This window comes from Triturus cristatus, chromosome 10 (genome assembly GCF_964204655.1).
Source record: "Triturus cristatus chromosome 10, aTriCri1.1, whole genome shotgun sequence".
In the NCBI taxonomy this organism is placed as follows: domain Eukaryota; kingdom Metazoa; phylum Chordata; class Amphibia; order Caudata; family Salamandridae; genus Triturus; species Triturus cristatus.
Genome location: NC_140593.1, coordinates 63,684,385 through 63,709,725, shown reverse-complemented (window position 1 = coordinate 63,709,725; position 25,341 = coordinate 63,684,385). Strand labels below are relative to the sequence as shown.

The following is a 25,341-nucleotide window of genomic DNA, read 5'->3' as shown; positions in this document are numbered from 1 at the left end:
GCAGCGGCCATAGGTGGTGTAAGCTGCAGTGGCTTCCTGACAAGGGCCGTATCACTTTTTTCACAAACTAAGCACTGTGTAGTACAGTCTGCTGGTGATGAGGGTTTGAGTGACAGTTTTACTGGTGTTGTTGGGTACCCACTTGAATAGCTTTTTCAGCATCCTCAGGGTGTGGAAGAAGGTCACAGTGATAGCATTGACCTGTGTGGTCATGTCCAGCTTGCTGTCAATAATAATCCCGAGGAGGAGGAGCCTAGCGCGCAACCAAGATGGCCGCGTAGGTGCGAGGCTCCCGAGGACCTCCGCGACCTCCTGAATTAATCCTGGCGATATCCTGTCCTTGTTGAGGGGACTGTGTCGGGGAACCCGAGCTGAGGCGCCACCCGTTTTTTGGGCTCGAATCGGACCCCGAACACCGGTGGGAGCATCGATCGAAGGTTGCGGCCTTCTCCTCGCCGGCCCCCCGGATTGGAGTGGTGGGGCGATCCGGGGACAAAGTGAATAACAGCGGCGAGCAGGGCTGGGCGACTCGCGTACCCCGCACTTTCGCTTTTGCGCCCTCCTTGCTTCAAGCGGGGTCGGGCTGCGGAGCGGGGTGCGGTGGTGTGGCCTTGTCCAGGTGCCCGGCTGACCCGCCGGCGGTGGGTTGACCCGCGGCCCGGTGGTCGCCCCCGCCCCCCCCCTGACACCCGTGATTTGGTGTGGCGGCCCGTTTGGAGATCTTGGCACGACGGTGGAAGGGCCAGCATGTCCACCAAACAAGATGGCGACCGGGCGAAGATGAAGACAACCCGCCGTGGCACGGCGCACCAGGCCAATAGTATGGATCGCTACACGCTCCAGAAGGGTTCTCCGGAGACATCGCGGTCATCCCCGGTGGGCCCGACGGAGGCATCTGCCCATCCGGTGGATCTGACCCTCCGGGACGTCATGGGCGCCATCGCAGAGATGAAGGCCTCAGTGGACCAGCGTTTCGATACCTTGGCGCAAAAAATTGACTCGGTCCTGGTGGATGTGGGCCTTGTGAGGGCAGACTTGTCAAAAACAAACGACCGAGTCGACTCCCTGGCCCACACCACAACGAGCCTCACGACGGACGTGGTGGCCCTCCAGAAGGAGGTGCGCCGGCTTGGCCAGGTGAGCGCCCTGATGGACCGGCGACTGGAGGATTCCGAGGGTCGGGCCCGGAGGAATAATGTCCGTATTATTGGTGTGCCGGAGGGCCGAGAGGCGGAGGCGGCGGATCTCTTCGTGGAAGAATTGATCCTGACCCATCTCCAGCCCCGGGGGCTGAGTAAGCTTTTTGCGGTGGAGCGTGCCCACCGGGTCCCCGGGGGCCGCCCTAAGACCGGTGCCCCGCCGCGGCCTCTTATTGCCCGGATTTTTAATTTTCGGGACAGAGATGCCATCCTCCAGACCTCCAGGCAACAGGGACCGGTCAGGCTGGACAACATGGATGTACACTTCTACCCAGACTTTACTCCGGCGGTCCAGAAGCAGCGACAGAGCTTTCTTGGTATTAAACGTCGCCTAAGGGACCTAAACCTCAAGTACTCAATGCTCTTTCCGGCTAAGCTGAGGGTGGAGGTGGATGGCCGTACGCACTTCTTCGACCGGCCCGAGGCGGCTGGGGACTGGTTAGACACTTTGCCTGGAGATCGGGGCGGGGGGGGCGCGGCTGGCGAGGAGGGCCCGCCGGATCAGAATTGAGGGGTGACTGTATAGGCCTTGCTCTGGATGTTGTTCCTTTACCATATATTGCTTTCGTATGTTCCCCTCCCATGGAGGTCGGGTGGGGTCTGCTGGGGGCTTCCCTCCTCCTCTGGGGGACTAGTTAGTACTTAGCTATGGGGCGACAGGCACACTGCACTTTGGGGGGGCTGTCTGGGCTCATGCAGGGGTGCAGGGAGGGGGGAGTTCTGTTGGGACCGGGGGGTGGGGGGGGTGTGTTGTTTGTTAGCACCGCAAGGCAAACCCGCAACTGTTTTGTTGTTTTTAAGATGCTCGGTGGGGGACGACCGATTGTTTCGACGTATGATGGGGGGTAGGGATTTGACTGTGTTGTCATGGAATGTTAACGGCCTGGGGGATAGGATTAAGCGTGGTGTGGTCCTGCAGTATTTAAAACGTATTTCACCAGATGTTGTCTTCCTGCAGGAGACGCACCTTATAGGTAACACCTTTCATGCAATGAATCGGCGGGGATATCGTTTGGCGGCCCACTCCGGCTTCACTTCGGGCTCGCGGGGGGTGGGTATTATGGTCAAGAACTCGCTCCCGCTGGAGATTGACGAGGTGCGCCATGATGAGAGGGGACGCTGCACTGTTCTGGTGGGACGAATGGAGGGTAGAGTGTTTATCTTTATATCAGTGTACGTCCCGCCTGGGTTACAAGCCACTACATTTGCGGACCTGGGGCGCCTCCTTCTGGACCTTCCGAGTGGCCTGTTGGTGGTTGGAGGGGACTTTAATGCGGTTGCATCTGGGTCTATGGATCGCCATCCCCCTAGGGACCTCCCCCGGGCACAGGCGTGGCTGCCCGGCCTTTTAGACACGCTGGGCCTGGTGGATTGCTGGCGCTTAAAGCATCCTGTATTGCAACAGTACACCTTCCACTCGGGGGCCCATGGTAGCCTCTCGCGGCTTGATTACATCCTTGTCCCGGCGGCCCATGCAGGGAGGGTGGGGGAGGTGCGCCATTTGGCACGGGGTATCTCAGACCACTCCCCATTGTTGTTGCATTTCGATGTCTTCCCGAGGGGGGATGGCAGGGTGGCCCCGATTAATGCATGGTATTTGCGCGACCCCACCATTCGTGCCGACTTGATCAAATCCTTACAGCGCTATTTCGATGAGAATGTGGGGTCGGTCCCGTCTGCCATCTCCCTGTGGGAGGCTTTCAAGGTGGTTCTTAGAGGGGAGGCCCTCTCCTTTATTTCCAATGCCCGGCGACGCGAGCGGGAGGAGGTGACCCGGGTTGAGGCCGAGATTGCAGAACTGGAGGGTGACCTGGGGAGCGGGGTAACAGACGCCAAGTTGCATGTTTTGCATTTAAAGCAGGCGGCCTATCGGGCCCTCGTCACGGAGGCGGCCAGGGGCCTCGGTAGAGAGCAGCAGGGGCGATTGTATGATGTGGGTGACAAGGCTGGCAAATTGATTGCGTGGTTGGATAAGAGGGAGAGAGCGAGCCGCGTGGTGCCTTTGATTGAGAGCGTGGATGGTGTGTGTGTCACCGAGCCGGAAGCCATTGTCTCCTGCTTCGCGGACTATTTCCGCGAAGTCTACTCCCCGGTTTCTCCCTGCTCGGAGGAAGATTCCCATGCCTTGCTTCGGGACATCGCACTGCCCTCCCTTACGGTGGAGGACAGGGATTCGCTGGACGCCCCTCCCACCTCGGACGAAATTGCCTCGGCTATTCGCTCGGTTGCATCCGGCAAGGCCATGGGCCCCAATGGTATTCCCATTGAGCTATACAAGCTACGCCCGGATGTGTTGGCGCCCCACCTGCGCGCGATGTTCCTTGCGGCCCACTCGCAGGGCTCCCTCCCGCCGGACCAGCGTCTGGCTACAATTGTGGTGATCCACAAGGAGGGGAAGCCCCGTGAACGGGTCACATCCTATAGGCCGATTTCGCTTTTGAACGCGGAGCCCAAAATCCTCGCCAAGGTGTTGGCCAACCGGTTGGTTGGCGTGGTGGGCGATTTGGTCCACCAAGACCAATCGGGCTTTATACCACACCGCAACACGGCGCTTAATCTGCGGCGCTTACACGGGGTGCTCGCGCGTGTCCCATTTGTGCGGGAGCCGGCCATCTTGGCGTCCTTGGACGCCACCATGGCGTTTGATACGCTTGAATGGCCATATATCTGGGCGATGCTGGCGAAGTTTGGGTTCGGCCCGGGTTTCGTCAGCTGGGTCAAATTGCTATATTCGGGCCCGTTGGCGCAGGTGGTGGTGAATGGGCGAGTATCGGCCCCATTCGCGCTGGGGCGGGGCACGCGACAGGGTTGTCCCCTGTCGCCTCTCCTGTTCGCCCTGGCCCTGGAGCCCCTGGCGGAGTGGCTGCGGTGGCACCCTTCTATCCGTGGTCTCCGCTGGACCCCCGAGCATGAGGACCGCGTGTCCCTCTATGCTGACGATATCCTTTTGTATCTCGCCTCCCCGCGCAAATCACTGATCGTCCTGGTTGATGTTTTGCGCTCCTTCGGTCGCAACTCAGGCCTGGTCATCAACTGGGCGAAATCCTGTGTCTATGTGCTTTCCGGGGAGGCTCCGGTCCTGCCACGGGACTGTCCGATCCAGATTGCCTCCCAGGGTTTCCGGTACCTGGGTATATATATCACTCTTGACCCGGAGGCCCGCTATGAGCGGAACTTGCTGCCCCCCCTCCAGCGTTTGAAGGAGGACGTGGTGCGCTGGCGGCGTCTGCCGCTCTTGCCGCTCGGCCGAGCGGCCTTATTTAAAATGATGTCCCTGCCGCGCTTCCTCTACGCCCTCCAGAATACCATGGACTTGGTCCCGGCACGCTACTTTCGTGAGGTGGAGGGCCTCCAGCGGCGCCTGTTCTGGGACGGGAGGCCGCGTATTGCTCTGGCTAAATTGACGCTCCCGTGGTACGATGGAGGGGTCGCCCTCCCGGACATTAAACGGTATTACTGGGCCTCCCAACTAGCTGCAATTAATCATGGCCTTTACGGGCCCGCCTTGAACCCGGCATTTGAGATGGACAAGATGCTCCTGCCCGGTGGCGATTACAATCGAGCGCTCTACTCTGGCGCGCCCGACTCCCGTCTGACGGGACCGACGCGTGTCATGGTGCGTGTCTGGCACGCGGCTAATGCAGCTATGGGGTGGAAGGATCGTTTGACCCGGGCGTCTCCGCTGTATGCATCTGAGAGGTTGGGCTCCCTGTGGACGTCGAAGGGCTTCGAGAAGTGGGACACGATCGGAATCAGCACGGTGGGAGATCTCTGGACGAGGGGGGGATTCAAAACTTTTGAGACGCTGCAGGCGGAGTTTCAGCTGCAGGGCAGTGAGTACTTTCGGTACCTACAGGTCCGCCATGCGCTGGGCTCCGTCTTCCCGGATGTTGCATCCATTCCGGAGTCTTCCCCCCTGGAGGACAGAGTGCTAGATGGCCATGTCCCGGACAGCACGATCTCCCTCATATACAAAAAATTGATTAACGATAGATCGTGCCTGCTGACTAGTCTCCGCGAGGCTTGGGTTGCCGACGGGCTGGAGCTGGACGACGAGGATTGGATTTCCGCGGTGGCCTCTCCGAAAGAGGTGGCCATCCCGGCTCGCCTTCGTTTCGTCCAGCTCAAGATCCTTCACCGGGTCTATGTGACGGGGCCAAGGCTTCTACGTATGGGTTTTGCCGGTGATGGAATGTGTAAGCGTGGCTGTGGTGCGTTGGCGACTTTCATGCATATACTGTGGGAGTGCCCGAAGGTGGAGCGATTCTGGCGTGGTGTGCATGAGGTTCTACGAGTGGTTACGCGTGTCGCGCTGCTGCCTGAAGCGAGGAGATGCTTGCTGAATGTCTGGGAACCTAATGACTATTCGGTCCCGCAGACGCGGTGGGTGACTCTGGGATACATGATAGCTAAGCGTGATATTGCTCAATTGTGGGGATCCCAGAGGCCCCCTGCGGTGTCGGCCTGGAAAGAGCATATGGATTGGTGTATGTTTCGTGAAAAGGTGGTGTATGTGGCGAGGGGTAAGCCTGGGGCGTGGATGAAACTCTGGGGCCCCTGGAACGCCTACCGCGGGGGTATTTGTGAGCCGCCACTACTACCGGCTGCCTCGCCTGCTCCGTCTCCCTAGATGGCCCCCCTCCCTCGGCCGCGGGCGCGCGGTCCCCCAGTCCCTGATCTACTCCCGTCCCCCTCTTCAGAGTTTTGCTGCTGGTTTGGATCCCCCACTTATGGAGCACGTGTTGTCACTTTGGATCGCGGGTTGCCTTGCGGTTGTGGTTTGTTGATGTTGTTTTGCTTTAAGAAAATGGAACCGTACTGTGGGCATGGAGCTATGAGGCCTGCACCATTGATTACTCCTGTTTTCCTACTGTGCACCGCTGAGAGACTTTTTGCTGTATGTATGTAATATGCTTTTGATGCTCTAGCGGCCGGCCGTGTGGTTGTAGGCCCATACCTGTAACTTTTATAAACTGCAATAAACGGTTTCAAAAAAAAAAAAAAAAAAAAAATAATAATAATAATCCCGAGATTTCGTGCTTGTGTGCTGGGAGCAGGGGTGGGCCCTGGTACATAGGCCACCAAGAGGAGTCCCATGTAGAGGCATCCTTTTCTAAGATCACCACTTCAAGCTTGTCCATGTTAATTTTGAGTCCGTTGGACTTCATCCAGGTGGCCACTTTGGTCATGCGTGAGTTTAAGTTGTTCCTGGTGTTGTATCCATGAGACAGTACGAGTTATGTGTCATCCACATGGGTGAGTATGTTGATTTTGTGTGTGTGAATGACATCAGCCAGCAGTGTCATGTAGATGTTGAAAAGGGTTGGGCTGAGCGAGGAACGCTGCGGGACTCAGCAAATGAGTTTCTGGGCTACTGAGGAGTAAGGAGGCATATTGCCTGTTTGTGTCCTTCCAGTAAAAAAAGTGCACATCCATTGGAGGGTACGCTCTTGGACTCAAGCCTTGTGAAGTCATCGGATCATGATGAGATGAGAGACTGTGTCGAAAGTTGCAGAGAGGATGAGTAGGGTGAAGTCTGCAGTGTCTCTGAGGTTGAGAATCATTCGGATGGCATCTGTTGCTGCTATGAGGGCCGTCTCTCTACTGTGGTTATGTTTGAAACCTGATTGAGTGGTGTCAAGTAGCTAGTGGTTGGCGAGGTGGTCAGAGAAGCATCTATTGATGGCTTTTTCTAGGACCTTGGCTGTGTATGGAAAGAGGAAGATCAGTCGCTAGTTTATTAGTTAGACTGAGTCTGCTGGGGCTTTTTCAGGAGGGTGTTGATGGTTGTGTGCTTCTGGGCTTCTGGGACCATGGTTATGTTGATGGAGGTGTTGAGGATGTAGAAAAGAGCTTTGCTGATGGGGGCTGAATGTTTGCTGAAGGTGTGGTAGGGATAAGGGCCAGACAGAGTCCTGGAGTGGATGGTCTTCATAATAGCCGTGGTTTCCTCTGTGGTTATGGTGTTTCATATTATCAGGATGTCACTTTTGTGTGATACCAGAAGACTTATTTCAAGGTTGACGGGGTCTGGTTGTGGGACGAAGGTGGTGTAGATGGTTGTGATTTTGTTGCAGAAGACGTCTGAGAGGTTGTTGCCCAATTCTTGGGTTGGGGTGATGTTGCTGATGGTAACTGCTTGTGTCATGAAATCCTTGATGATAGTAAAAATGTATTTGCGGTTCGAGCTTTCAAGATGTGCTCTGCTTGAGCCTACCTTTTTGATTTTTCGGATTTGCTGGTGGTAGCGTCTCTGGGCAGATCTGAATGTTTCCTTGTCCGATTCTTCTTGCCTCGCTCTACATCTCCGTTATAGTTGTTTGCAGTGTCTTTTGGCCATTCTGAGTTCTTCTAGGTACCAGCTGGCTTGTATTCCCATTCTTACTATTTGGCTTCTTTTCCGAGGAGCCAGGGGGTTGGTGCAGGCAGCAATCCAGTTTTTAAAGTTATTGACGTCACATGATAGGTGGCCTGTGGGATCTAGTTTGTTTTTGTGAAGGTCAAAAGCCCAGTCCACCTATAACAGTTTGTTCCAGTGTCGGCAGTCAGGACCAGTCCTGGTGGTTCTTCTGATGTGGGTGATGTAGAGAAGCTGATGAAGATGTGGTTGGTCCAGGTGAAGGAAGTTGGTGTTTTGATCGTGATGCATTTGAATGATGTGGAAAATGGGTCCAAGATATGTCCGGTGGTGTGGGTTTTGGGGCTGATACATGTTGCGTGAGTTTGAGGCTTTAGAGGAGTGTAGCCGAGTTAGGGTTGGTCAGGTCTTCTAGTGAAACTTAAGGTCTCTTAGGAGGATTTAGGCACTGGACTCACTGGCTACTAGGGTGATAAAGTCTGAGAATTTGCTGGTAAAGTTAGCTCAGGGTCTCTCAGGTCGCTACATCATGGTTCCGCTTAGGGTGGAATTGATAGTTGTTTGTAGTTTGAAGTTGAGGTGTTCTGTGTAGTCGATTCCAGTTTCTGAGTTGGTGCTGCAACTGATGATGTGCATGAAAATTATCGCGATTCCTCCTCTGGGTCTGTGTTGGATGTCCAGTCTGATGATCTTGCAGCAGGCAGGGTTGGCTAAAGCTATATATGGTGTTTGTGTTATGGTCAGCCATTTTTCTGTGAGGACAAAGATGTCCATGCAGGCTTTGCCTAGTAGGTCCCAGATCTTTGAGCATGTTTTCTGTGAGAGTGCTCATTGAGGAGCATGCATAGGGGAGGAGCAGGGAAGTAGTGCTGGGTCAGAGGAGGACCCGGATTTCTGCTGCTGGGTGTGGTGGATTGGCCTCTATTAGGTAGGTCCTGGGATGGGAGGAGTCCAGGGGTGGTGGTGGGCAGAGATGGGAGGTGGGAGCAAGAGACAGTAGCAAAAGGAAGGAGCGTGGCAAAGAGCAGAGGAGGGGACAATAAGAGCCGACGTATGGAAAAACGGGTCAAAGCAATGGAAAGACAATGGCAAGGAATAAAATAAAGGCAAAAATGAGGGAATAATAACAGAAAAAAGGGCAGAGAAAATCTGGTGAAATGCACAGAAAAATGCTGGCCCAAAAACAAGAGAAAGGCTGAAACATGGTAGAGTAACGGTCAAAAAGTGCTGGAAAATGGGTAAAATGTACAGAAAAATGCTGGCGCAAAATGAGAAGAGGGCTGAAGCAGTGCAGGGTAATAGACAAAGTATTAGATAAAATGTAGTGGAAAGGAAAGAGAAATGAGCAAAGAACTGTGAAAAAACTGGTAAAAGCAGCAAGAGATGGAGAGAGAGTGAGAGAGAGAGAGAGAGAGAGAGAGGAGCGAGGCGGGAGCTGGCTCCAAGAGGGCCATGCACGGTCATTTGACTGGTCGCAGGTAGGCTCTAGGGGGCTCGTGACGCCACCTGCTTAATGTACCCAGGTGAAGTAATTTACCCACTCTAGAGATATTAGGGCTCAGGCTAGATAGGCTGCTGTTTATGACTTGGAGTGATCATGTTATGTTAATTGTACCACACTGACAACTGTGGACAATCTTTTCTTTAAAGCTGCTGATGTAAATTTAGCTTCCTTGGATTTTGTCAGACCAGTTTTGTATTAGGTTTTGCATACTAAAGATTTTGTGTTACTTCGAGGTGCTTTAGAAGAGGTGATATTAATGAAAGAGGCAAGGGAGCTCCCCTTGCTGAATCACATTTTTAGCACTCTGTAGAACTTGGGGATCTGATAGAGACTTCTAGCTGCAGATTCCTTACCATAGAATTTCCCAGGCGTCAGGCTGGATCCGGAAACGTTTGCTCGAGCAATACCCCTTGCGCGCGCTGTCGGGTGGCTCTATTCTGCTCTGCGTGCGTCGTTAGCATTGGTTATAACATCTCGGTCACCTATATAGGCATCACCTAGCCGCGTGGACGTCAGTACTTTTCTTTCCATGCCAGTTAAGTGCCAATCTGGGAAGAGCTAACCCTCTGTCACTTTTTGACAGCTTTTTTTCGACTTTTAGTCGACTTCAGTATTTGTTACACACAAAAGAGGGGTGCTGTTCCCCCGGGGGGAAAGGGGAAAACCCCAACCGCAGCAGGGTGATCCAGAACACTGAACAGAAGGACAAGGGGGAGTAATCCCAATGATTAGATCTGAATGCCCTCACACACCCAAGGGGGTGTCATGATTCATCATAGGGCGCTCCTTGTCGAACCAGCGCTGCAGTGCTCAACTGGCCCCTTAATGGGGGCTCTTTAGCAAAGATCTTTTGATTTAGCAGTATGGTGAGTGCAAGTGAGTGGGTACGGGTGTAAGGTGGTGCTCAAGTGAATTAAAAGATTCTAAGGGTAATGCAAGAAGGATTTAAGCTAATGGTCCCCTTGACACAGTAAAAACAGTGGGGCTATCTGTAGTAATAATGTAGTGAGATAGCTCAAAAGGTCAACATGTTTCATGCCTCGATTCCAGGAGGGTCAATGGCATTTCTTCAGGACCAGGTAACTGTACCTACCCTACCATGGAGTGGGACCAAGGCAAACTTGCGGGTAACCAATCCAAATGAATTCTCCTGCACCTGCTGCGATGCAGGAAGGAGGATCCAACCTGTGAAGGGGAAAATGGTAAAAGACCATCACAACTTATGCCAAGAGTGGGAGAGTCTGAAAAGCAATGCATCAGCACTATGCTCCTTATAGGTGCAGTGAGTGCCTAAAGCCGCTAATTATCACACAGTGTAGTCGTTTCACGTTTTAACACACCTATCCATAGAACATATATTTTTAATTCATGACACATGTGAAACAGAGGTTAAACTAAACAGTTGGCAATAATATGTAGTAAGCATGCTAGCACTGTAATTTGTGAGGACGCCATGTGTACAGTAGCATGTTTATAAAACAGGGTAACGCAAGGTAAAGTAATGGTAAACACTCTCTCTTCAGTAGAGATAAAGAAACCCCCAATGGAAGCCAGAGGGTCGGGCCTTGCAGCAGAAAACCAACTAAGTATAAAGCAATATCAATAGTAAATACATAGCCTAGGGAAGGGTAGAGAAACAGGGGATTTGTTTGCCAGAGACAAGTTACTTATGTGAACCCCACAGTATGTTCGCCGGGATCTATCCTCTTCTGCCGACCAGTAGGTATGGAGTGAGGTCTCAGGCAAGTGTATATAGTTGTCTACAGGTCCCTGATTTGGCAGGTGCTTTTCTAAGTTGCCAGGAGAGGGGCCAAGTTACTGTGCAGGTGGTGGAATTCTAATCATAGTCAGCTGTAAGCCTAAGAATGGCTGAGTGGGCGCTGTGCAGCTGTGATTCGGGTTGGCCTAGTGGGAATGCTGCGTGTAGAGCGTGCCTCCCTATAGCAGCCATCTTGGAGTGTGAGCCTATATTCGCATGCAGCGCGCAGCGTGTTACAGGATGGCCAAGAGGGAGCGCTATGGGTAAAGCGTCCCTTGCGTTAGGGTGGCTATCTGTAAGTGTGAGTATGCATGACTGGTATAACTGCACTATGACGATGGAACTGGGGTACACAAGTGATGCCCTGGTGTTGGCATAGAAAAATAGAGGTGCCAAGTTACCTTATCTGTCTTATATGCCATCTCAAGTTGTAATAACTAGGTTTTGAAGAGATAACATGGGATGAGAGGGTAAAATACTCAGGAAAAGAAGGCGCTCATAATCCCATTGATACTTCTTCCCAACTCACATATAGGAATCATGTGGGGGCTTGCATCTTCTGGCAAGTGTCACTCGTGTTTGGAGGGTGCCATATTATGCATCCTTGCTATAAACAATTGGGGGTTCTAAGGGCCCCTATATTGCTCACTGCTATGTTTTCTGTTGCTAGAATAATAGTCTATGGGGAAGGGAGATATTGCACCCACTCTCAAGTGAAAGTGGATACCCAGATACCACTGGTATTATTGGAAGTGGACACCCCCTCCACATTTAAGGACACAGAGGTAAAGAAGCTCCAGACAGTGTTGTCATTGACACAGACAATGACACTAGTTCAATTCCTTCCATGGTATGTCATCATTTAGCCCTCTGGTATTGGTAGAGAGGCGGTAGACCTAGAATTATTCTTTTATGAAAAAGGTGTTTTTGTCCCAACGGTTATTGGCCTCTCTTATGGTCCTTTTTAGGTTGTCTGGAGAATGACGTTTCTCAAGGAAATGCACACACATCTTGGTGGTACTGTGTAGACATCTGATATTACTCAGATGTTCTGCGATTCTTGTCTTGATAGTTCTGGTAGTCATTCCAATGTAGTGGAGTGAGCAAGGGCATTGGATAAGGTATACACAATTCTTTGTGTGGCTGTTTGTGTGGCCTCATTGAACGCATGTATGGGTATCATCCAATGTGATCTCTTTGGTTATTTCCCTAAGGTGGCAGATGGTGCAGGAACCCCAGGGAAAGTGACCTGTGACTGGGGGGAGATGCCATAGAGTACCTTGTTCATCTGATTGGAGTTGGGTGTAAACGTGGAGACACAAGTGATGATGCCATCTTGTTGTCTGACCTTAGGTTCCAGTAGGGCTTCCCTGGTATTATTTCAGACCCTCTTCCGATATCTGTTGACAACCTGTGGAGGGTAGTCGCGGGATCGAAGATTTTTGGTCAATTTACTAGCCTGGTATTCATAATCCCTGATGTTGAAACAGTTACCGTAGAGGTGGAGAAATTGCCCATATGGGAGGTTGTTACGGAGAGCCTTTGGAGGATGACTCTTGTAAAGGAGAAGGCTGTTGTAATTCCTCTTCTTCTTATATGTTGTGATAGATAACTTACCATTGTCGAGTTGTATTTTCAGATCATAGAATGGGAGTTCCTTGCTAACAACAGTCTTGGTGACTGCCGCCACACTCGCCACCATTTTATGTTGGCATTGTAGGGGTTGGTGTCTGTAGAGATTAATTGGCTGATCTTGAGCGCCAGTTCATCTCTACAGATACCAACCCCTCCAATGCCAACATAAAATTGTGGCGACAATACATTGATGGTATTTTCATCTTTTGGAAGGGCGAATTGGATATGTGAGAGGCCTTTTCTGAGTGGATCAACTCCCTGAACCCCTCCCTGAGATTCACCAAGACCGTTTCTAGCTCTGTCTGAAACGGAATGATGCGTTCAGTTTTGTTGTGTGGAAGGTACGAGTGTTGCTGATGCATTAAGGACAGCTTTCAGTGACATGGGTGTAGTTTGAGGTTTTCTTAAAAAAGCAGCTCGCTCCACAAGAGCGTCTTGTGTGCATGTGGAAGAACGCGATGATTATGATAATTCAAGCTCCATCACCAGAAAGTTTTCCATGTTCCCACAAGGAATAGGAGAAGAAGGTCCAGCTCATGCTCTTTCAGCACATTTAATTTGCCAAAACAGCTGCAGTTTTCTTTTTTAGTGCTATACATACTGAGAAACGATAAATGCAACCGTGGTCCTGTAATCGTAGTCTCTGTAGTCTTCACGGAGGAAATATACAGAGCAGAAAGATTGCTGCAGTTCAATTTACAAGCTATATCATCACAGAGATTGGAGCGGTGAGGCCACTGTCAACCGCTAGATGGCATCACTGCAGAAAGAGATGCAAAGGTGGGATAGTGTCTGGGATGTCATCAATGTCACAGGTGATGCCTTATGTGAAGTCATCAGTGATATCAATGATACAATTTATGATATAATATGTTTGAAATATGACCCGTGTCTCAAATATATACCCTGCATTTCTATTAAATGTGAATATCCATAGCATGTGTGAGACCATAATATGTTTTGCCTTTGGCCTTGATACAGCATCTGGGTTGTGATTACTGAATGTGCAGGGTATCACCATAGTTTGGGTCTGATAAGTGGGTCTGCTGTTAGGTACATGGGTAGATGGATTGATCAGGAGGTTTTGAAGCCTATTGGAAAGGCTGTGGTAGGGGCTGCGACTCTCTGTGAGCAGCACTCCCTACCAGCCTCATGTGATCTCTTTACCCTGCCGCAGTACTTGCCACTCACTCTCTTCCTTTTCCCATGACAGCCTTCCCTTCCTTTGGACAGAAGAAGCGCCTTGGCCAAAGCTGCTGCATGCTGACCCCACCGCCCCCGCCATTGTTCCCACCCCCACCTTACTACTGGGAGAACGGGAACCCGGTAAGTCGTTTTTCTTGTCCGTACGACTCTCTCACAGCACCCTTCCTTGTTTGTGTCCACGCTGTCTTCCACTGAGCATTATAAGGTATCAACTCCCAGCACTGTGAGGCAGTCCTTCTAACGCTTCGTCTTGGTGACTTATGGCTCATGAAAAGTGTTCCCTGCTCAGAGGAAGTGCATTGAAACAAAATCCCACAGTTCAACTTCTCAGCTATAGAAAAGGAGAACCAGTTCTACGACTTTCCAGATTTTAGCAAGGATAAAATAGGAGAAATAGTAATGCCGCCAATCTTCAGCACTCACAAAAGTCTCCAACTAGACAGCACTAAATGACTGACAGGCGTATGTGTGCTATTCCTCGCACCTCTTCTCACCTACATGCCTAGGGATGCACCCAGTGGGAAATCAAGGCCAGGGCACATATTTGGTCATCGCGCACACACCAAAACTCTTCCTACATGGTCTATGCTGCCATTCAACAGTCGTCCAACCAAGCACTGCCCTTTGGTTTTTATGCGCTACCCGTCCGCTGATGCGCCTTGTGGGGGCATAAAGCACTATATCGATGCCGTACGATACAAGGCAGATAGCACAAGTCACGTCTGTCCACAATGGATCCTTCTGCAGCACAAAAGATGGGGCTCACCAGTCAGTCTGTCCTGCATCTGAGGCAGGTACCGGGTTTAGTGTCGTGCTTTGTGACATGTTTGGCCAACACCAGTGATAACATATATGTATCATACATGTCTGCGTGTATTTTGGTCCGCTTGTCTTTAACCGCTGTGGTGCAGTGAATTGAGTGTAGCAGGTCACTAGCTCCTACTCAGACCATCAATGTTCCATCTCATTCAGAGGGTGAGGTGCAAGTGCCCCCCTGAGCTTGCCGTCATTGACTGGCTCCAAGTGGTGTTCAGGCCCCCCAAGGCCTGCTGGCATTGTCATTCTTGCTTCCCCATTTCTCCGCTTCCATCTATTTGGGAGCCTATGGTTGGAAGGCTGGGTTGCTTCTGTTATAGGTAACCAGGTCACAGACAGGGCGCTCAACTTTCAATATGGGTCAAAGTACCAAATTACAGTAAGTACATAACGGTGCTCACAAGGGAAGAAAGGTTGGTTACCTGCACAACCCCACCTTTACCCGCACATCCGGATAAAAAGACTAACTAAAAATTGGATCCTCCCTGAGCACTCTATTAACATGGCATCCTTTGTTTGTGATAATATAGGACATAGCAATGGGTTTTCGTTTTAAAAGTGAAGAGGCTCGCATCTGTTACTAGTTACGATCTCTATTTTAAGTATACTAAACATGAGATCAGATCATGTAATTGGGGGTTGATCTTGTTGTAACTGGAGTTGTATTTGATATTATGACTTTGACTTTGCAGATAGTGAGTGAGGCATTCTATACAGGAGGATATCAATATTTTCTTACTTTGGCATTCGACTTTCAGGTGATTTTCAAGGACTAAAACGTAATCTCTGCTCTTGAACTTTCACGCACTCGGGTGTTGAAGCGGGAGAAACTCAGTGCGCTGATTTTTATTTAAAGTTTTCTTTAAGACTTTATTCTTTTTCACAATGGGTGATGGTCTACTATGATACCTTGAATATCTTCTTGTTGCATTTTTTGTCTCTTAATTGTATAAGGATAAAGGTGTAATAACATGCATGTATATAATTAAGTAAGAATTGTGCTTATATTGTGCTTATTTGGGTTTGCAGCCCTGAAGAAGTCAGGGATGCTTGATTTAGCATGACGAAACACGTGTTGGCTGCTTTGAAAATTGTTTATATCTGAAGAAATACCTTATTGATTGTTTTGGATGCACGGACATGAAACTTCTGCTGTACCAAATGAAGGATATCTGATTTAAAGAAAACAGAATAAATTGATGGACATTGAATACTGTATTTGTGGATCATATCATTTTAGAGAGCTCAGGGAGGATCCCATTTTTAGTTTGCTTCTGTTATAGACTAGCTTTGCAGCCTTGTTGTTGGCACACACACAGACTCACAGTGCGGGTGTCCTGTAGTACCTCACTAACAGAACGGGGTGAATCAGTAAACCATCCAGATCCCTTCTTCTTGCACCCCAAAGTCTGGCTGCATGACGCCTGCAGTGAGATTTCATTACCCTCTTTTTTAATGAAAGGCTTCATTAATATTTTTTTAATGTCTCATACACATCAGTAGCATTGCAACACTTGCAGCATGTACAGATAAGACAAATCGGACCTGCTCCTTGGTCCCCATCTGAGACGGGGTGCCTTCACTACACGTCACAGGTCATTTGTGCATTGATTCATTGTGCAGAAATAGCTTTGCCATGGGCTCCAGATTTGCTGATGCTTAAGCATACTACCATATGCCTCATAAATGGGTATTTTAAGCATTCTTGTTATGTCCCTGCCTATTCCAGGGATGTCTGGGTTGACAAGAAAGTCATAGATTAAGAAAACAACTTTAATGTATCTATTAAACTCCAACTCATACATGTTGGTGGTGTCATATTCTTAACAATCTGGAATCCAGGCCCATGCATGTGCAGATCAACAATCTTATTTTCCTATCCAATCCTGTTGCAGAAAGGAGCAGTGTAGCCGGACCCAGTGCAGGAAGTTATGCGGGGTGCTACTCACTGTAGTTCCTGGTAGCCAAGAAGGACAGCTGGTTTGAACGGATTCTAGTTTTAACTTCACAAGAAAAATATAAAGATTCTGTCCATAGTCCAGGTGGCACTGGAAGCAGAAGACTGGATGGTGCCCCCTTTGGCTTGCAGAATGTGTATTTCCACATAGTGATTGAGCAGTTGTACAGGAGGTACATGCAGTTTGTGGTAGCTCCCACCCACTACCAGTTTGCTGTCCTCCCATTTGTGTTCACATTGCCCCCCTGAGTCTTCACGGCGGTAATGGTGGCCATTGCGGCACATGTTTGAAGGTCGGGGAATGCTGTGTTCGTGTCAATGACGGCTGCTAGTGAACAGAAGTAGTGGGCAAGTGTGGGGGGGGGCTATAGGGGAAGAAAAAATAAAAGACCATTTACCTGCTGGTTGCTGCCTCTCCTCTGTCCTCTTCTGTTCCTGACTCCTGGCAGCACACAGGCTCCCAGAATCCCCTAAGCCAATCATGACACTGCTGTTATGCTTGTAATAATATTGCCGGCATGACTTCAGCGTTGTAAATGGTCTGAGTTGCCTGGTTATGCCGTTTCTGGTGGCTCAGTGCACTGATGCGTCCACTTAGGGGCCTGGGTTTGACCTCATGGTCACAAGTTCAAATCCCGGCAGGTCCACTCAGCCTTTCATCCATCTGAGGTTGATAACATGAGTACCATTGAGATGGGTAACAATAAACATCCGTTATTCAGGGCCTTGATACCCGTGGGTGATACGTGTGCTATACAAGTACACATGTTACGCTTGCTGCTTAGACAGTTCCAGGGAGCCTGGGACTGTTCTCCACCCAGCTGTGCAACACAGCCGGCTGGAGAAACGCCAAGTGAAGTGCACATGTCAGTTTGGCTGTCCTAAGACACCTACCAAACCGTCATGCACACTTATGGTGCCCACCAGTCCGCCTTTCTGCGTGACGACAGCCCAGCCCCACCCTAAACGGACTCATTACCTTAATGGAGGAGCCACCACCGGTTCCTGCACCTCACCAATTTGCTGCTCAAGGCAAGCTTGCTGCAAGCTTATGTTGAAAACCTATGGGCAATGGCATCCCTTTTGTTTGACCTTGGCTTTTCCATCACCTACCCTTCCACTGTCTGATGGTCATAGAAGATGTACTGTACACAACATGTTTGAGAACTTTCAGTCCTTCTCAGAGTATTTGGAACATTCAGGATGTGATTCTGATATTTTAGGAGGAAGCTCAAATCCCAATGCTGACGTCTCTTTGCCTGCTGGTTGTTATGCCTTTCTGCATTCTACTTGCCACATATGCACTTTGACAGATGTGTACTCTCCAGTGGGGCCTTCATCAGTAGTGGCCTCACCATGGGGCAAAAATATCATATCATCAAGATCTCCCCAGAAACTGTGGTGGATTTGCGAATGGAAGAGGAGCACCTTATACAAGCAAAATCTTCTGTCCCCTTCCTGCTGTGTCCACAGATGGATTGGAGACATCCACCTTGGAGTGGGAACATACTTTGTGGAGCTGGAGATTAGAGGCTTTCAGTCTCCAGACGAGGAGAAGGTCTTGAACATCAACCTGCTCGAATTGTGGGCATTTAGCCTGGGCCTCGAGGCCTTCCTGCCTACACATGGTGGCCATTCTATCCAGATCTTGACAGACAGTTGGACTACGATTTATATCAACAAGCAGAAGGAGAGAGATCTCATCTTCTTGGCTTGGAAGCTGTGACACTCTGGGTTTGGGAATGTGTGCCTGGGGTCTGGCTGATTACCAACCATATGTGAGGCTGTCTGGACACCAGAGCTGACTGCCTGAGTCAGCATCATCTGGCTGACCACAAGTGATGTCATCATCCAAGAGGTGATCCTAAACATCTTTGCCCTTTGCGATGCCCCTCATTTGGACTTCTTCGCCATTCATGAGAGCCAACACTGCTCACAGTTCTATGCTCTTTAGTATCTTCTGCAGGGAGTCTTGGGGGACGCATTTTGGTTGAGGTGAAGTGTTCCACTTCACTATGCATCTCCTTCTAAACTCTTGAATCCTCAGTTCTTGAGGTAGCTGCATCAGGACCAGGCCTAAAGCTATTCTAATCACCCCAAACTGGTCAAAGAGGGTGTGGTGTGCAGATGTTGTGAGACTCGTGTTTCCCCCACTCCAACTGCCTCTCAGAGCACCTCCTCTTCCAGCCAGAGGGGCAGGTTCTACACCCCAACCTCAGCAGCCTCCACCTGTCCGGGGATTGAGAAGGAGCATTTGAGCTTCTTCCACTTGCTTCTGGAGGTGGTCACTGTCACTCTTGCCAAGCCACAAAATCGGTCTATTCCAGAAGTTGGAATCGCTTTGTCTCATGGTCTGCGGAGCAACACATGGACCCACTGAAGGGGCATCTGTCGGATGTTCTGCACATTGCCCTCTCATTAGCCCAGCAACGTTGGGCTGTGGACACTGTTAAAGGTTACATCACTGCCCTTTTGGCAGTTGTCCTACTGACAAGCCTTCTTTGTTCAAGTCCCTGAATGTTCTCATATTTTGGAAGGAGCACAGATATGTTTCCCAATAAATCCTTTGTTGTACCTATTGAGACATGATTTTGGTGTTGACATTTTTGATGGCAACCCTGTTAGAATGCCTGCACAGCTGTCTATTGTGTTTCTTGACGCTAAAAACTTTTTTTCTTGTCGACCTGACTTTGGCATAACACAATAGCGAGTTACAAGCCTTGTATATCCGCCCTACATCCACCTTCTTTTAGCAAGACAAACAGGTTTTAAGGACTAAAGGGACTTTCCTACCTTCTGGGGGCACTCCATTAATCTCCCCACCTTCTTCACTGCACTCCATCCAACATCCCATCTCTTCGGTAACAATGTTTCTCGTGGATACTCTATCATCATCAGGCAGCTGCGGTACCTGTCTTTCTGGCGGCTTTCTGTTGCTCCTCACTTGAAGGGCGAGGTGCAGTTCACAACGAAGACTGCTCCCGGAGACTGGGAGACCCCATAAGACACGGTCCACCTCTGGCTTCACTTCCGATGGTAGTCAGCTTCTTCTGGGTATTCCTCACACCGGAAACACTGGGCTTCTCCTCCTGGACAGCCTCACTTCCTACAGGACCAGGCACTCTTCTTACCTATTTCAGAAGGGAGGTAAGCTTCGAGGTGGTAGGCACACATGTAACTTCTCTAGCAGAAAGTGCAGACCAGTTTATGCCCCCTTGCCCTTGGCAGACTGGCTATCATGCAGACACTAGCCCTGGCCATGCTGCAGTCCTTTCATGTACTCTGGCGCACTCCCATCCTTGGTCAAGAAGAACTTGGAACTGTAACAAAGTGGGGTATTTTGGGTGTCACATTTATACTAATTTTCCAGGAAAGGAATGTGTATCCACTGTGTAAGGCTGTGGAACTCATTTTATCATTTCTCATAGCAGGTAGCAGTGATGCTGGCTGGAGGCAGGCATATCTAAAACAGGGGCCTTTTAACTTTCTCCTGGCTGCAATCAGCCTTTCTGAAGCAGTACTTGTAAGAAAACAGCTCTTCTTGCAGGTGTCCCCCCACTTTTTTGCCCCCATTTGGACTACTAGATGCTGGTTTTCAACTCTGACAGTGTACGGCCACCTACTGACCAGGCCCCAATGCTAGTGCTCTCTCCCTAAAACTTGGACATGGGAATTGGCAACCCCAATTGGCAAGAGCTTTAACCCGCTTATAAGTCTCTGGTAAATGGTACCAGTGGTACCCAGGGCATGAGAGCTAAAGGGGTCACCATGGCTTGAAGCACTGTATGTGCCATCCTGAGTGACCCAGGTAAACAGGAGCAGTGCAATTTTATTGTACTCAACTTTGCCCTCATTGTGTGTGGCAAGGTCAAAGCACTATTTTTAGTATATGCCAGTCGCCCCTAAGGAAGGCCCCCTGAGCTCAGAAGCAGGGTGCATTATATTAAAGGTGAGGACATATAAGTGCAAGCCTATATGTCCTTATAGTAGCCTTTTTTATTAAGAGTTACTATCAGTGATTAGTGCTCCATAGGATAGCATGGGCTGGCAATCTGGCACCCCCAAGGTTGGCAGCTTCATTATGGTATCACCGAAATATGTCATGTTTGATATCAAACTACGTGCCTCATCATCCCTGACATGATTCTCGTGTCGAGGTCTATGTGGCCTGCACCCATGTGGCTACCTTAAAGGTTGCCCACTTGGTTGCCCAGCCTTTCTAGTGCTCTGGATGGCAGCCCACAGTTGCTGCTGACAAGACAGGGATCTGACCCCCCCTGCCAGAAGGTGTGAATCTCCCAGGAGTCAGAAACAATGGCCTGTATGGGAAGGATGTCATACCTTACTCCCTTACACGATGGCTAGTGAAGTGGCACATCAGGGTGCTGGGCCTCAAAGCTAACACTGCCTGTGATATGCAAGTAGGCTGCCTCCCAAAGGAGGAAACAGTCCCCCCAGTGGTGTAACAAATCTTCAGGACCCTCCCTCTGCAAGATACATGGCCTCGCCTCCGTACTCAATCAGGAGCTCTCGGGGCAGGGTACTGTGCTGAGGGTCGGCCCCTGGAGCTTGCCCCCCACACTGCAGGGATCGCCAGGGCCTTTGTGATGTCACTGAGCCCTCCATGAGCACCCAAGCACATTTGCACCTGGGCAGACATGAAAATTATGTAGTAAAGTGGTATACACCCCCAGAAGGCTAGCCATACCTCAAGGGTGGGCTACCTGGTCTGTAGAGCTAAGAAAGGTTTCTGACATTTTTAAAAGTGGCAGAATAGAGGGTTCTCTGTAGAAAAGGTGACACACACCCCTGGATGTGGTCACCTCAGGGGCGGATTAGCCGCTGTGGCAAGTAGCCTATTGGCCACTTGCACCCATACCCCTAACACCCCTAAATCTAGGATTTCAGGGTTTCCCCTAACACCAAAACCTCAGTTCTGATCTGACTTGCAAAAAAAGACAAAGAAGAGACCCGAATCTGTGACAACAGGAGCTGCACAAACCAAAGGTGTGATACGCTGCACCTGTGGCAACCTTCCTGGAACTGCACGACTACGACTCATCTCAGACCAAAGACCGGTTCCCCCAGATAGAGGGATCCCTATAAGAGCCAAAGGCAACTCCAGTCTCCCTTGGACTAGTGGCATTAGTCCCCTACAGTCCGCAGGTGAAAACAGCATACCGGAACCAAGTACTGCTGGCCATCAGACCCTCGGAGGGATCCCCCAAAAACTAGATGGTCCAGTTCATTGTGGGAAACATAGTCCTGACCTCCATTATGTTTCAGACAACTACTGTTTTCCCCTAGACCTCCGTACATCGAAATAACCTTTTGCTGAGCTTAACGCTTTTAAGGCTTGTTGGTGGCCCATGTGGCAACCACTACCCTTACTCGATGCCGCAACCAGAGGAAACACTGCATCCGACACCAGCAGTGGCCTCGCTGTCGACTTTTTACACCTCTTTCCTCAACAGCACTGCGTTAGCGGTAAAACCAGCTCCCCTGCTGCTCCCAATTCCCAATTCCAAATACCCAATCTAGCACCAAGGACAGACAGGACAACTTTGCGCCCGGGCTTCTCGAGCCAAGTAAAATCAAACTAACTGTTGTGGTCTGGTCCTGGGACCTGCATCACCTTAACCCACAGTGGGTTCCATGCAAATCAACCTGCAAGTGACCGACTGTGACTAGTACTTTTTCCCATTGACCGCAATGCTATAGGTTTTTTCTTTTTTAATAAAGACAAGATTGGACAATTCAGATGGCATACATACGTGAACAATTACAGCATTATACTGGTGCATGACGGACAGTAAACCCAAAAGCACATGTTCAAGCATTACGTTAATCACGACTCCCCATTAAGCAGGTGCAATGCTATAGTTTTGCAGTACTGTTTTGCGCAGATTTAATTTTGCTTCTAAAATCTATGACTCTGGTTATAGATATCTGATTGACTTCATTTTGGTGTCTACATTTATATAAAAATGTGCCTTATTTCTATAAATTAGTGTTGGATTCCTTTGGACTTGTGTCAATTAATTGTCACAGATCTGTGTTTAATCCATCATCATTCTTTAGCTCACTTTGCCAACCCAGTTCAGACCCAGCCATATGCAAATTAGTCTTGAGCCTGTTCCCCATTTAAACAGTCCAGCTGAACTGGACTGGAAACAAGCATCCTGGGACCTGTTTCAGGGTTTCACCCCTCATCAGCCAGGCTAGCTAAAATCCAGTGGCAAAGTGAGCAAGGGGCCCACGTCTGGCCATACCCTGCTATCTTAGGGCGAACAAAGCAAACACAAGTATTGGCAGGGTCCAAACTGAGGTGGCATGGTGAGCTAAAGAACGATGGATTAAACCCAGATCTCTTGATTGGGGTGAGTGGTTGAAAAGTTTCAGCACTCCGTCCATCATCTTGTTGTGCTTGCTATGTTCGCACTAAGTAGCTAAGGGTATGCCCAGACATGGGTCCCTTGCTCGCTGTGCCACTGCATTCAAGCTAACCTGGCTGATGAGGGGTGAAACCCCGAAACCGGTCCCAGAATGCTTGTTTCCGGTCCAGGGAGGACCTCACCTGGCAGTTCGGGCTGGACTGTTCCCATGAGGTACAGGGTCAAGACTGATTTTCATATGACTGGGCCGATACTGGGATGGCATAGTGAGCAAAAGAACAACGGATTAAACTCAGATCTCTTGACTGTGGGTGACTGGTTGAAAAGTTTCAGCACTCCGTTCATCATCTTGTTGTGTTTGCTTATGCAAACTCAGCCCTTTCACGGAGTCGATGGAAGGGGCCTATTTTCTTTCAGAGGAATTTACCAACTGTCTTAACAGACATACTGCCACAATTATATGCAGCAATATAGGGCACCACTACCAGCATCCTATCCTAAGCAGGCCCCCAGAAGGAAATCTGGGAATCAGTCACGAGGCAATGAGCATTCAAGATGTCAGTGACTCTACGGCAGGGATGGTCACAAACAATCCAGAAACACCCATACATGGAAAAATCTCATCTTGTTACAAACAATGGGCTGAGTATACGATTGGATTGCAGGGTATTGGACCTCATGCAGTTTGGCCACACACTGAAATTCATTCAAAAAGGCCCATAGGAAAGAATGGGAATTGCATGCGCAATTTACGAGTACCAAATAGGAACTCGCAAATTGAGCATGCAATTTCAAGGGTGCAAGGGTGCCAAAAGGACACCCTGATACACCCCTAAAATTACCATGTGACCACATGTTGCGCACACACATGCCCCAAGGACATGTGTGTGTGCAACATGGAACTTTGAAAAATGCACTTTTGTGCATTTTTCAAAGTTTTCACAAATAACCTTCAACTTTGAATTGATGGTAATTTGCGATTTCTATTTGCAAAATCGCACTTTTCTTTTTCATCATGCATTTCAATTACTTAAATTGTGATTTTGCATTTGGGTTGCTGCATCCCAAATGCAAAAAATACCGGTTGCAAAGGGGCAGATTAGGCAAATCTGCCCCTTTGTGACCGGTATTTAGAATGATGCATGTGCTCCTTAGTCTTTTATTCTCGCTTTTTCCCCACAAAAAGAAATTGGGATAATGGAAACTGATTCTGAATCCATACAAGTTTCTCAAGAAACAAACATTTCACATGGTAACTTTGCAAGACGTTCCTCCACTGTTACAGTAAGGGGATTACATGACATCTTTCGACCTACAATATGCATACTTTCATATACCAATTTATCACAATCATCGCAGCTACCTGAGATTCCCAATGGCCGGTCACCACCATCAATCAATCTATCACGTGTTTGTTAAGCGCGACTACTCACCCGTGAGGGTCTCAAGGCACTGGGGAAGAGGGGAGGTGCAGGTTCCAGTCCATCAAGGAGGGGGGTCTGTTGAAGAGCCAAGTTTTGAGGTTTCTCGTGAAGATGGGGAGTGATGTTTTATGTCTGAGGTGGAGTGGTAGGGCTTTCCAGGCTCTGGCCACGAGGAAGGAGAAGGAGCGGCCTCCCGATCTGGTCTTTCTGGCACGGGGAACCACGGCGTAGGAGAGCTGGGCTGATTGTAGGGTTCTTTGGGGTGCGTGGAAGTTGAGTCGGCTGTTCAGGTATGCTGGTTCGGTGTTGTGGAGGGCTTTGTGTGCGTGGGTGAGGATCTTGAAGGTGATTCTAGTCTTGATGGGAGCCAGTGTAGTGTGCGCAGGTGCTGGCAGATGTAGCAGTGTCTTGGCAGTTTGAGGACCAATCTTGCGGTGGCGTTCTGGATGTTTTGTAGCTTGCAGGTGAGGTTTTTGTTTATGCTGGCATAGAGTGCGGGGTGTTCAAAGTCCTCCAGTTGGACCTTAAATCAGCCCTGAGGGTTTTCACAAAGGGCTTGGCTACAGTAGCAGCACAACTGTTAAAGCAAAGTCATAAAATGTTCCCATATCTAGTAAGGCCACAAAAGCATCAACAACTCGCTGTGCACAGCTTCTTAACAGATTCTTTAAACAAGGACAAACTGTCTTAAATCCTGCACAAAAAGTAAAAATATTTAGGAGCAATACTAGATACATTTATGCACAGAACCTTTCCATCCAAGGAGTGAGTGAATGCCTCACTACATTGGCCAAGAAGTTACACAAAGAAAAATCAGTCGCTGTACGGCTCTTCAAGTCCTTTTTTGGTATGTTGTCCTCCTGCATCCCCTTGATCCCAAACTCTTTTTGAGAAGAGCCCTACAAAACAGTGCCTACAAATAGAAGGATCTTTCGACTGTGTTATAAAAGTGACAAGCCAAATGAGGGAGGCCCTACTTAGTGGGTGCAACACAGCAACACCAATGTTGGATTGTCTTTTCTGCAGGAGTATACTCAATTTGTTATGACAACAGACTCCATCTGTGGAAATATGGATTTTTATGATCA

General features: G+C 49.5%; 1 protein-coding gene across 1 annotated transcript in view; it reads left to right on the top strand.

Annotated features, from left to right (window-relative positions):
• Positions 1-25,341, top strand: part of COLQ (collagen like tail subunit of asymmetric acetylcholinesterase) — a 778,371-nt gene that overhangs the window by 184,259 nt on the left and 568,771 nt on the right. The window contains exon 2 of the mRNA XM_085630419.1: positions 13,669-13,781. Within this exon, the coding sequence (XP_085486545.1) occupies positions 13,669-13,781 (113 nt within the window). The remainder of the gene's footprint in view (positions 1-13,668; positions 13,782-25,341) is intronic.